This window comes from Malaclemys terrapin, chromosome 9, assembly GCF_027887155.1.
Source record: "Malaclemys terrapin pileata isolate rMalTer1 chromosome 9, rMalTer1.hap1, whole genome shotgun sequence".
Taxonomy (NCBI): domain Eukaryota; kingdom Metazoa; phylum Chordata; order Testudines; family Emydidae; genus Malaclemys; species Malaclemys terrapin.
Genome location: NC_071513.1, coordinates 71868343 through 71881565, shown reverse-complemented (window position 1 = coordinate 71881565; position 13223 = coordinate 71868343). Strand labels below are relative to the sequence as shown.

Sequence of the window (13223 nt, the reverse complement as noted above, 5' to 3'; positions counted from 1 at the left end):
TGCTCACTATTTTTTATCATAAATATTTGCACTGTAAAAAAATAGTATTTTTCAATTCACCTAATACAAGTACTGTAATGCAATCTCTTTATAATGAAAGTTGAACTTACAAATGTAGAATTACGTACAAAAAGTAACTGCACTCAAAAAACAAAACAATATAAAACTTTAGAACCCCTCAGTCCTACTTCAGCCAATCGCTCAGACAAAGAAGTTTGGTTACAATTTGCAGGTGTTAATGCTGACCACGTCTTGTTTACAATGTCACCTGAAAATGAGAACTGGCATTCGCATGGCACTGCTGTAGCTGCATCGCAAGATATTCACGTGCCAGATGCGCTAAAGATTCATATGTCCCTTCCTGCTTCAACCACCATTCCAGAATACATGCATCCATGCTGATAAGTTCTGCTCGTTAACGATCCAAAGCAGAGCGGACCAACGCATGTTCATTTTCATCATTTGAGTCAGATGCCACCAGCAGAAGGTTGATTTTCTTCTTTGGTGGATCGGGTTCTGTAGTTTCCGCATCGGAGTGTTGCTCTTTTAAGACCTCTGAAAACATTCTCCACACCTTGTCACTCTCAGATTTTTGGAAGGGATTTCAGATTCTTAAACTTTGAGTCGAGTGCTGTAGCTATCAGTAGAAATCTCACATTGGTTTCTTCTTTGCGTTTTGTCAAATCTGCTGTGAAAGCGTTCTTAAAACGAACATGTGCTGGGTCATCATCTGAGACAGCTATAACATGAAATATATGGCAAAATGTGGGTAACAGAACAGGAGACATAATTCTCCCCCATGGAGTTCAGTCACAAATTTAATTAACGCATTATTTTTTTAACAAGCTTCAGCAGCATGTCCTCTGGAATGGTGGCCAAAGCATGAAGGGGCATATGAATGTTTAGCATATCTGGCACGTAAATACCTTGCAATGCCGGCTTAAAAAAGTGCCATGCGAACAGCTGTTCTCACTTTCAGGTGACATTGTAAATAAGAAGCAGTCAGCAGTATCTCCTGTAAATGTCAACACACTTGTTTGTCTTAGCAATTGGCTGAACAAGAAGTAGGACTGAGTAGACTTGTAGGCTCTAAAGTTTTACGTTATTTTGTTTTTGAGTGCAGTTATGTAACAAAAAAAATCTACATTTGTAAGTTACACTTTCATGATAAGGAGATGAGGTGAATTGAAAAATACTATTTCTTTTATCATTTTTACATTGCAAATATTTGTAATAAAAAATAATATAAAGTGAGCACTGTGCACTTAGTATCCTGTGTTGTAATAGAAATAAATATATTTGAAAATGTAGAAACACATCCAAAAATATTTAATACATTTCAATTGGTATTCTATTGTTTAACAGTGCAATTCAATCGCAATTAATTTTTTTAATCGTAGTTAATTTTTTTGAGTTAATCACATAAGTTAACTGCGATTAATCAACAACCCTATTTAATACCTTATATATTGTTGTGCTTTTTGGTGGTTCATTCTAAAATACAGTAACTTCTCACTTAACGTCCTCCCGGTTAACATTGTTTCATTGCTGATCAATTAGGGAATATGCTCATTTAAAGTTGTGCAATGCTCCCTTATAACATTGTTTGGCAGCCACCTGCTTTGTCCACTGCTTGCAGAAAGAGCAGCTCATTGGAGCTAGCTGGTGGGTGCTTGGAACCAGGGTGGACTGGCAGCCCCCCCCCTCCCCCCCATCAGCTCCCTTAAGTTCCCTGTGCGGCAACCGCACAGCAGGCTGTCAATTGCCGGGCAGTTCAGCGGTCCCTCCCCCCACTGCCATGTGCTGCTCCTGCCCTCTGCCTTGGAGCTGCTCCCGGGAGCCTCCTGCTTGCTTTACACGGGGTGGGAAGGGAAAGAGTGGTGCTAATGTCAGGGTGTCCCCCTCCTACCGTTCCTGTACCCCATCTTCATAGAGCAGGGGGGGAAAACGACAGGGCTCAGGACAGAGGGAGCTTGCTGGCAGCAGCAGCTGCTGTTTCAACTTGATGATCTACTTAAAAAGGCAATTTACTTAGAATGAGGTCAGTGTACTTAAAGGGGCAATGCACATCTCTCTCACACAGTCTCTCTTTGCCATGCTGTGACTCCTCTCTCCATTCCTGCTGCCTTGCAGAGTATGATGCTATATTAACAACGTGTTAACCTTTGAGGGCTCAGCTGAGTGCTAGTTCATCATTTAGCAGTAAGGCATTCCCTGAGAAATAGCCCACCCTCTGACTTCACCACCTCAACCAAGCTTCACAATCATCACTGCCATTTAGCTTAAAGTAGCATTTTTCAGGAACATAACTACAACATTAAACGAGGTGTTACTGTACACCCCAATAAGATCATTGTACATAAATACCTCGGTCTGATTTTGAACAGCCTTATCAATGTCATGTCATCTGAATACTGAATTGCATCTAGGAGATCACATGCTGCCTTCCCTAAGTTAAAACAAAATCAAGCTGCATGCGTATCTAAATTAAGTGTATTGTAGATTACATCTCTTTTTGGACCTGTAAGATTTACTATTACTGTGTAATAATTCTCACTTACCATAAAAGGATTACTAGATACTCCAACAGCAGCAACTTGTCCAAAGGGGGTTACTACAGGCTTTGCCTGTCCAAATGCAGCAAAACCTGCACCTTGTCAAGATAAAAGATGTTAGAAGTAGCTTCATACTGGTGGCCAAGCCTTTAAAGACAGAAGACTATTCCCTATAAGCCCACTCCCACCACAGACACGCAAGTTAAACCTTTTAGGGCACTGGTAATTTGTCCATCAAGGCAGCAGGACTGGGTCAAATCCGGTCCATAATTTAGCCTCTCTAAATATGCATTTATGCAAAACTTCAAAACAAATTAAAAAAAAAAACTATGAATTTTCTTTCAATTCCTATGGAAATATGTTTTTAGAAGAATTCCCATGACTGTTTCTAAGCCAAAACGCTATGATGTTGTTCTAGTACATGACACTTTAGTAAGTTTCTAATCAATTTAACGTAATCAGAGCGAACATGGAAGTGAAACAATTTATCATCATCATCTAAGGTAAGTAAAATGCCAAACACACTAACAATACAAGTTCAAATTAAAATTCAGCTGTAAAAATTACTTAGAACTATTGAGATTCAAAAAATTAAAGCTTTGTAAACCCTTAAAACTCTTGTCAATACAACAAAAATATACAAATGAAATATGCTTAAAACAAATCATAACTGTTTTCACGATTCATGTTAGTCCACTTGTAACAAACCTAATTCAAAAGTCTTAAATCACTGGGTTTTAACTCAAATAAGTTCTCAAGCAGCAATTTTCTTATTTTGCCTATCTGTAAATTTCTATCGTTGATTGAAATCTCTGTTCGGTTTGTGTACACACAGTGAAAACAATGTTTATCAACATTTACCAATAAAAACTTAATCCTTCCAAGCCTAGCTATAAGCCAGGCCTATTAATGGTTTTCCAGGAAGAAATCAGGCCAAATCATTGTGATTTTCTACTACACATTTCGTACAAGGTAACAGCACAGTAAATTACAGCATCTTTTTAAGTGTTCAGAATCCAAATACTCTGCCTCCCTAAAGCCGATACCAACAAATATTATTGAACCAATACCACCAGAGATACAGCTTTATAATATTAGTTACAGTTACAAGTGCATTAATCGGTGTTAATATAAAAAGTTAAATAGGAAAACAAAGTGGCTACTTTTGTGTTACAGAAAAAAGGAAGCAAGAGTTGGGTGGTTATTTCTAAAGGTTCCAAAGTCATTCCTTCCTGATTATATTCCAGTGCACAGTTTTCTTTTTGGACCTTTTCCTGCATGTAAAAATTCATAAAAAAATAATTTAGGCTATTTTCTTTGATTCTCTCTAGCCCTCTCCCCTTTTTAAGGTTTGAGGAAAATATGTTATAATAGGTTCCAGACACATACAGGAGTGAAAAACAGTCTTCTTCCCTGCACAAAAGTTTCAGTAAAAAAATCCAACTAAAAAGTCTCACTGTCATTTTGTTTCAGAGATAGAGATCATAGTTATAGCAATAAAAATGGACACATTTGACAAAGATTATACCATGCTATAAAAGACAATGCCGAAACCAAGTTCTTTGGTCATGCAATTATATACAGTTGCAAGATCATCCCAAAAGATCCAAGATAAGGAAAATGTACATTAGAAGTTAAGTATCATCTTGGATTGCTAAAAGGTAGTTAGAGTATTTCATAGGCCTGGTCTACACTACGAGTTTAGGTCGAATTTAGCAGCGTTAAATCTAATTAAGCCTGGACACGTCCACATGACAAAGCCCTTTTTTTTCCCTACTTAAAGGGCCCTTTAAACCTGTTTCTTTACTCCACCGCCGAGGGGATTAGCGCTGAAATCGGCCTTTGTAGGTCGGATTTGGGGTAGTGTGGACGGAATTCGACATTATTGGCCTCCGGGAGCTATCCCACAGTGCTTCATTGTGACCGCTCTGGGCAGCGCTCTCAACTCAGATGCACTGACCAGGTAGACAGGAAAAGCCCCGCGAACTTTTGAATTTCATTTTCTGTTTGCCCAGCATGAAGAGCACATGTGACCACGCAGAGCTCATCAGCACAGGTAACCATGATGGAGTCCCAGGATTGCAAGAGAGCTCCAACATGGACCGAACGGGAGGTACGGGATCTGCTCGCCATATGGGGAGACGAATCAGTGCTAGCTGAACTCCGTAGCAGTAAACGAAATGGCAAAATATTAGAAAAAATCTCCAAGGCCATGAAGGACAGAAGCCATAACAGAGACGCACAGCAGTGCCACGTGAAAATTAAGGAGCTAAGGCAAGCCTACCACAAAGCCAGAGAGGCAAACGGAAGGTCCGGGGCAGAGCCGCAAACATGCCGCTTCTACGCGGAGCTGCATGCCATGGTAGGGGGTGCAGCCACCACTACCCCAACCATGTGCTTTGACTCCATCAATGGAGAATCACACAACAGGGAAGCGGGTTCAGGGTATGAGGAAGATGATGATGATGAGGACAATGAAGATAGCTCACAACAAGGAAGCGGAGAAACCGGTTTCCCCAACAGCCATGATATGTTTATCACCCTGGACCAGGAACCCCTGAACTCACCCAAGGCGTGTTCCCAGACCCTGAGGGCACAAAAGGGACCTCTGGTGAGTGTACCTTTGTAAATATTACACATGGTTTAAAAGCAAGTGTGTTTAATGATTAATTTGCCATGGCAATCGCGGCCAGTACAACTACTGGAAAAGTCTGTTAACGTGTATGGGGATGGAGCGGAAATCCTCCAGGGACATCTCCAGAAAGCTCTCCTTCATGTACTCCCAAAGCCTTTGCAAAAGGTTTCTAGGGAGGGCTGCCTTATCCCGTCCGCCATAAAGTAGGACACTTTACCACACCAGGCCAGTAGCACGTAGTCTGGAATCATTGCATAACAAAAAATGGCGGCGTATGGTCCCGGTGTTTGCTGGCATGCAGACAACATCCATTCCTTCTCTCTCTGTTATCCTCAGGAGAGTGATATCATTCACGGTCACCTGGTTGAAATGGGGTGATTTTTATTAAGGGGACATTCAGAGGTGCCCGTTCCTGCTCGGCTGAACAGAAATGTTCCCCGCTGTTAGCCATGCGGTGGGGGAAGGGGTGAAGTGATCATCCCAGAGAATTGGGGTGTGTGTGGGGGGGGGGGGAGGGAGAGGGTAGTTGGGTTTGTGCTACATGTTAACCCGGAAACCACAGCCCCTCCTTTTACATTGCAAACCCATTTTAAATGGCCAATCCAATGGGTGCTTGGTATGGGAAATGAGGACGCTGCTGTTTGAAACCATTCCCACATGTTATGAAGGTTAAAAAAGCCAAAAGACTGTGTCTTACCATGGCTGCCTGCAAGTCAAAATCTGTTGCCTGGCACTGCGTGAGTGATCTCTCACACCAAACCGGCAGGCCCTCAATAGAAGAGGAAAAATGCGACCTTGTAACGAAAGCACATGTGCTGTGTAATGTGAACAGCAAAATTTAACGTGAAAGAGTGTACCCATTGTTCTCTAAAATGTGTCTTTTTTAAACACCTCCCCCTTCACCACCACCAGCTGCAAATGTTTCTCCTTCACAGAGGCTAGTGAAGATTAGAAGGAGATAACGGCGGACTCGGGATATGTTCTCCGAGCTCCAGATGTCCTCCCACGCTGAAAGAGCACAGCAGAATGCATGGAGACAGTCAATGTCAGAGTGCAAAAAAGCACAATATGAACGAGAGGAGAGGTGGCGGGCTGAAGAGAGCAAGTGGCGGGCTGAAGAGGATAGGTGGCCTCAGCTTGCTGACAGAAGGCAAGAGTCGATGCTCCGGCTGCTAGAGCATCAAACTGAAATGCTCCAGCGTATGGTTGAGCAGCAGGAAAGGCAGCAGGAGCAGAGACCGCCGCTACAGCCCCTGTGTAACCAACAGCCCTCCTCCCCAAGTTACATTGCCTCCTCACCTAGACGCCCAAAAATGCGGTTGGGGGGCCTCCGGCCACCCAGCCACTCCACCCCAGATGATTGCCCAAGCATCAGAAGGCTGGCCTTCAATAAGTGTTAAACTTTTAAAGTTTTAAACTGCAGTGTGTCCTTTTCCTTCCCTCTTCCCCCACCCCTCCCGGGCTACCTTGGCAGTTATCCCCCTAGTTGTGTGATGAATTAATAAAGAATGCATGAATGTGAAGTAACAATGACTTTATTGCCTCTGCAAGCGGTGCTCAAAGGGGGGGAGGGGAGGGTGGTTAGTTTACAGAGAATTAGAGTGAATGGGGGGTGGGGGGTTCATCAAGGAGAAAAAACAGAAGTTTCATACCGTAGCCTGGCCAGTCACAAAACTGGTTTTCAAAGCTTCTCTGATGCGCACTGCGCCCTGCTGTACTCTTCTAACCGCCCTGGTGTCTGGCTGCGCGTAATCAGCGGCCAGGCGATTTGCCTCAACCTCCCACCCCGCCATAAACGTCTCCCCCTTACTCTCACAGATCCTGTGGAGCGCACAGCAAGCAGCAATAACAATTGGAATATTGGCTTCGCTGAGGTCTATCCGAGTCAGTAAACTGCGCCAGCGCGCTTTTAAACGTCCAAATGCACATTCCACCACCATTCGGCAAGTGCTCAGCCTATAGTTGAACAGGTCCTGACTACTGTCCAGGCTGCCTGTGTACGGCTTCATAAGCCATGGCATTAAGGGGTAGGCTGGGTCCCCACGGAGAACGACAGGCATTTCAACATCCCCAACACTTATTTTATGGTCCGGGAAGGAAGTCCCTTCCTCCAGCTTTTGAAACAGACCAGAGTTCCTGAAGACACGAGCATCACGTACCTTTCCTGGCCATCCCACGTTGATGTTAGTGAAATGTCCCTTGTGATCCACCAGGGCTTGCAGCGGCATTGAAAAGTACCCCTTGCGGTTTATGTACTTGGTGGCTTGGTGCTCCGGTGCCAAGATAGGGATATGGGTTCCATCTATCGCCCCACCACAGTTTGGGAATCCCATTGCACTAAAGCCATCCACTATGACCTGCATGTTTCCCAGAGTCACTACCTTTGATAGCAGCAGCTCAGCGATTGCTTTGGCTACTTGCATCACAGCAGCCCCCACAGTAGATTTGCCCACTCCAAATTGATTCCCGACTGACCGGTAGCTGTCTGGCATTGCAAGCTTCCACAGGGCTATCGCCACTCGCTTCTCAACTGTGAGGGCTGCTCTCATCCTGGTATTCTGGCGCTTCAGGGCAGGGGAAAGCAAGTCACAAAGTTCCATGAAAGTGCCCTTATGCATGCGAAAGTTTCGCAGCCACTGGGAATCGTCCCACACCTGCAACACGATGCGGTCCCACCAGTCTGTGCTTGTTTCCCGGGCCCAGAATCGGCATTCCACGGCATGAACCTGCCCCGGTAACACCATGATTTGCACATTGCTGGGGCCTGTACTTTGTGAGAGGTCTATGTCCATGTCAATTTCCTCATCACTCTTGTCGCCGCGCTTCAAATCACTGCAATCGCCTCCTCGCCTGGTTTTGCTTTGGCATGTTCTGGCTCTGCATATAATCCAGGACAATGCGTGTGGTGTTCATAATCGCTGCGGTGATCTGAGCGGGCTCCATGATCCCAGTGCTATGGCATCTGGGCTGAAAAAAGGCACAAAACTATTGTCTGACGGAGGGATGGAGGGGCGAGTGATGACATGGCTTACAAGTATCAGGGGGTAGCCGTGTTAGTCTGTATCTACAAAAACAACAAGGAGTCTGGTGGCACCTTAAAGACTAACAGATTTATTTGGGCATAAGCTTTCGTGGGTAAAAACCTCACTTCTTCGGATGACATGGCTTACAGGGAATTAAAATCAACAAAGGTGGCTGTGCATCAGGGAGAAACACAAACAACTGTCACACAGAATGGCCCCCCCCAAAGATTGAACTCAAAACCCTGGCTTTAGCAGGCCGTTGATTTCACGGAGGGAGGGGGAAGCAAATGAATACAGAACAAATCTGGTCCATCTATTTTTTAGATCTTAGCCTGGCAGCAGACAGTGCAGCATGACTGATAGCCATCGGCATCTTCTGGGTGCTTGGCAGAAGATGCTGTATTATGACTGCTAGCCATCATCGTCAAGACGGTTCAATAGGACTGCCGGCAGGACTGAGTCTCCAGGAGACAAAACATGTCTGCCCAGGTGCCTCTGACTGAACTCACTGACTAGTATGACAATGACGGATACCAGTCATAATACACCATCCACTGCCAAAAAGCAAGAAGCTGCTGCTGTATAGCAATGCAGCCCCACGTCTGCCAGCACCCAGATAGCCGATGACGGCTACCAGTCTTACTTCACAGTCTACTGCCAAAAGGCAGACTGGTAGCCGTCATCGGCTATCTGGGTGCTGGCAGACGTGGGGCTGCATTGCTACACAGCAGCAGCTAATTGCCTTTTGGCAGTAGACGGTGAAGTAAATTAGCTGCTGCTGTGTAGGAATGCAGTATCATGTCTGCCGGCACCCAGAGGATATATGGTGACTGAGAGCTGAGCTGAGGGAGCTCCATGCTTGACGTGGTATGTTGTCTGCACAGGTAACCCAGGTAAAAAGGTGCAAATCGATTGTCTGCCGTTGCTCTGACTGAGCGAGAGGAGCCTGACGACATGTACCCAGAACCCCCCGCGACACTGTTTTTTCATAGTCATGCATTGGGATCTCAACCCAGAATTCCAATGGGCAGCGGAGACTGCGGGAACTGTGGGATAGCTACCCACAGTGCAAGGCTCTGGAAGTCAACGCTAGCCTCAGTACTGTGGATGCGGTCCGCCGACTTATGCACTTAGAGCATTTTATGTGGGGACACACAATCGACTGTATAAAACCGATTTCTATAAAACCAGCTTCTATAAATTCGACCTAATTTCGTAGTGTAGACATACCTATAGTCAGTTTTTTTGCTAGTAGCAACGTACCACAACTGACACAAAAATTAAGATCTACTCCTCTCACGTCTGCCCCTTACATGCAAGAAATTTCCTTTATATAGTCCCACTTGCTTAACCAAGATTTCAGGTATGTATGGACTTACCATTTGGTTGCTGAGCAAAAGCAGTCTGTTGTGGGAAAGCTCCCTGGGTTGGGAAGGCAGGCTGCTGGAAATTGCCACTGAAGCTAGTAGGAAGACTGTAGGATGCAGGAGTTCCAAATCCTGCAGGCATGCTCATGGATGCTGTGCCAAATGTTGCCGCTGGCAAGGGAAGTAGCATTCAATTTACAAGTAATTTCTTATACAAAATTTACTACCATGCCACTCTAAAAAGAATCTTACTAGCTTCGTAATACACACTCAACTGCCAGTGGATGGATTAGTCTCCGCTTCCAGTAACACTAAATTAATTTGCTCACTAGAAATTAAATAAAATACATGCAAGATAAAAAATGTTAAGCTAAATTGCAAGTAGAACACTGCCAAGTTGGCTAGGTCCAACTTTTCTGATTACATTAGTATCTGTAAAGTCCATGGAATTCTTTTCCATGTTTTACTTCTACTCAAGTGCCTCCACAAGTTATTTCTGGTAAAGAGTTCATGTGGAGGCCAGTACTTACAGGCAATACCAAAAAACCAGCATGTATGTTCAATGGAAGAAAATGTTAAGTCTGAAAAAATTTCAGTTTATAATTTCCAAGGTGAAATTATAAACAATGAAAAAGTTGTAAAATCAATCTTCCGTGTTTTTAAAATAACTTCCTACCATGCACAGACTTGTATACAAAATTCCTAGGACAGAATTCCTTAGTTTAAGATTGAGATAGTGCTTTAAAAAAAAAATCTCATCTGCCTCACTGTTACTGAACATTCCAGGTAGAACAAACCTGCGGTATTTATTCACCCCAGGCATGTCTTCAAAGAAATGTTGATTAAGAGCAGCACAGTATGACTAGCAACAAAACCATTATTAAATCCTTCGGGGTTTACTGCGATTAATATTAAACAGCACCCAAAGCTTTTTGGTATGAACATAAATGTTAGGCATTTCTGCAGCATTTTTGCTCTAATTCAGCATTAAGTGTAACCATTCTTTTAATGTGTTACAAATTTTAATTTGACTTTCTTTGGTATAAAATTTGCACAAATTGAATTCCAAATCAACATATTTGATTAACTGAAAGGTAAACTATTGTCAGGAAAGGAATGGTGAGAGTTTATATATTTAAGTAACCATTAAAACGAAATAAGACAAAGTATGGGATATAAAGTAAACAGATAATTGATACAGTACATACAAAGAATGCATTGACATTACTTTCACAAATTACCATCAACAGAAGAGGCTATTTAATAATGAACAGCTTGACAAAACAGCAAACCCAAACACACTGACAAATTGTGCAATGGTTTGGGATATCCAAAAGGTATAAAACTTACTATAAGCAAGCATCAAAGAATTTGCTCAAATAAGTTGTAAGCGTCTACTAACGTGACCATGGAGGTAAGCAATAATTACTTAATTGCTTGATGCAAATAAAAAATTATACGAAGACAAAGATAATTTTTTCCAAGTGCCACACATCCATGCTCACTCCATTTTAAAATATGGAAAACATCCTACTCAAAATTTACATGCAGAAAACCAGGAAGCTGGCAATAAGCTTTCACAAGCAAGTAAACAATTAGCCACACGAAACTCGGATATCAAATGTGGCCACCTACCAAAATGAGCCTGAGGAAATATGTGAGAGTGCATTGCTCCCGAGAGGCCTTATGGAAAGCCACAAAAAGACCAATGTCAAATATTTATAGATTTCCGAACAGTCATTTTTATACAACTATTTTACGTGACAAAAAGTGCAGTGATTAAGAGCTTTTTTAAAACTTGTACAAAATTTTCTAACAACTAAACTTTGGGATTTATCAAGTGTACTGCAGACCAATTGGTAAATTATAGGTGTTACCTGAAATAATTATGCTAAAGTCAAAGGCTTTTTTCTAAAATACACTATCAAGTTTATACCAAACCCATTTACACTGCACGCAAGATGCAAACATAGCATAAAGCTAAATTATAAGCAATTACACTTATCAAGTTTGCAGAAAGGAACTTGAGACAGGAAATATTAATTACAATATCCTATCAGATACTTAACTGAAGTACAGTAAAACTTGTTGATGCCCAAACACTTTCAAAGGACAGCATGTTTTTGGAAGTAAGGGAACTCAGAAGTGGTTGACTAGAATTTGTTTTAAAGGGATAATCTTAAAAAAAAAAAACCACACACACACCACCACCTTCACACTTGGGGCTTGTCTACACATCCCTGCAGTTCAGCCTAAGGGGGGAGTGAATAGCAGTGCACACCAAAGCGCTGAACTGTAACTCAGTGTGTGGATGTGAACTAAAGTTACTACTTCACATAACATAATCCTCTTCAAACAGGGTTATATTAAATGTAAACTAGGAGCCTTCTAGTTCACATCTGCAGCATCCATACAGGGGAGTTACAGCACAACTCACATCCGCACAGTTCAAACTGCAGGTGCGTAGGCATATCCTAGGTCACTATCTGGCAGAGACCTTCTGAAGGTAATTCCAACAGCCTCTTTAAAGCTATAATTTTTTAAGGATACAAAAGAATGACAGGAATTTTTAAAGATAGTCCAAAGTGGTAAAGATTGTAATACTGGGATGGCATTAAATAAAGGAGAGAATTTTGGTTGCATACCGAAGGTTTTAATCAAACAGTAGAGTCTATTAAATGGCAGAATAGCCACAGTTGCCACATGGGGCTAATCCTAAAATTCAGCATTGCAGATAAAGAATTAAGCATAGAATAAAATATTATACTAGTAGTAGAGTCTAAACCAGGAGCATTGTATTGTAAGAAGGAACATTAAGCTGATTTTTCAATTTATAAATTAAACTATTTTACATATGGAGTCATGGCCCCATGGATTCTGCAGAATTTACTTCCTGTTTCAGAATTGTGCTCCATTAATTCAAGCTATCATTTAAAAGGATTTCTCACCCTAATGGTAGGGAAGGAAAAACCGGAAAACGTGAATGGATGTGGGGTTTGTCTTTAAGGGTGCAAAGAATGATAAAAGCTAGCATTGCTCCATTTATTTAAATGGGCTATAAATTCTGACAGCGACAGTGCAAATGTCACAGTAAACTGTTTCAAATACTTAAATATCCAACAAGTGTTCATATCTCAATCCCACTCTGCCTTCCATGGTGGATAGTTTAGTATAAAAACAAACATCATAGGGCCTACTGTACTGCTTCCATTATTAATTTTTTATATTTTTATTCTAAATGAAACTGCTGCAGAATTTCCAAAGTGCAACAGAATTTATATTCTGCAGCTAGCTGCAGCTAAGAGGCCCTACAGATACTGCCTTTCATTGCTGAGTATCCCAAAGTGCTTTTCAAACTCTATAAATAAATTGTTACAGCCAACACTAACACAATCACACCTAGCATGTAACAGCAACAAGTAGTACACAGCAGGTTTAAAACAATACAGCAGGTCAATGCTGTAGCCAATTAAAATTGGAGGGGGAATTTAGAGAAAGAAAAATTACTAGAGCTGGTTGGAAAAATTTCGAATGGAACATTCTTACACCAGAAAATGGCAAATCATTGAAACTGAAATGTTTCATGAGACCATGGCAATAGAGATGGAAGCCAGGCAGTTTAAAAAAAACCTACCTAGCCTGG

At 42.2% G+C, this 13223-nt stretch overlaps 1 protein-coding gene across 16 annotated transcripts in view; it reads right to left on the bottom strand.

The window, feature by feature from the left end:
- The window catches only part of AGFG1 (ArfGAP with FG repeats 1), a 76950-nt gene that overhangs the window by 1121 nt on the left and 62606 nt on the right, over positions 1-13223 (bottom strand). For 8 of the 16 annotated variants that reach the window (XM_054039661.1, XM_054039659.1, XM_054039667.1 and 5 more), the window contains 3 exons: positions 11216-11263; positions 9593-9751; positions 2562-2653 (listed from right to left, as the gene is read on the bottom strand). In XM_054039661.1, the coding sequence (XP_053895636.1) occupies positions 2562-2653; positions 9593-9751; positions 11216-11263 (299 nt within the window). Of the gene's footprint in view, positions 1-2367; positions 2450-2561; positions 2654-9592; positions 9752-11215; positions 11264-13223 lie in introns of all 16 variants that reach the window. The other 8 variants (XM_054039664.1, XM_054039672.1, XM_054039668.1 and 5 more) reach the window with 4 other exon arrangements.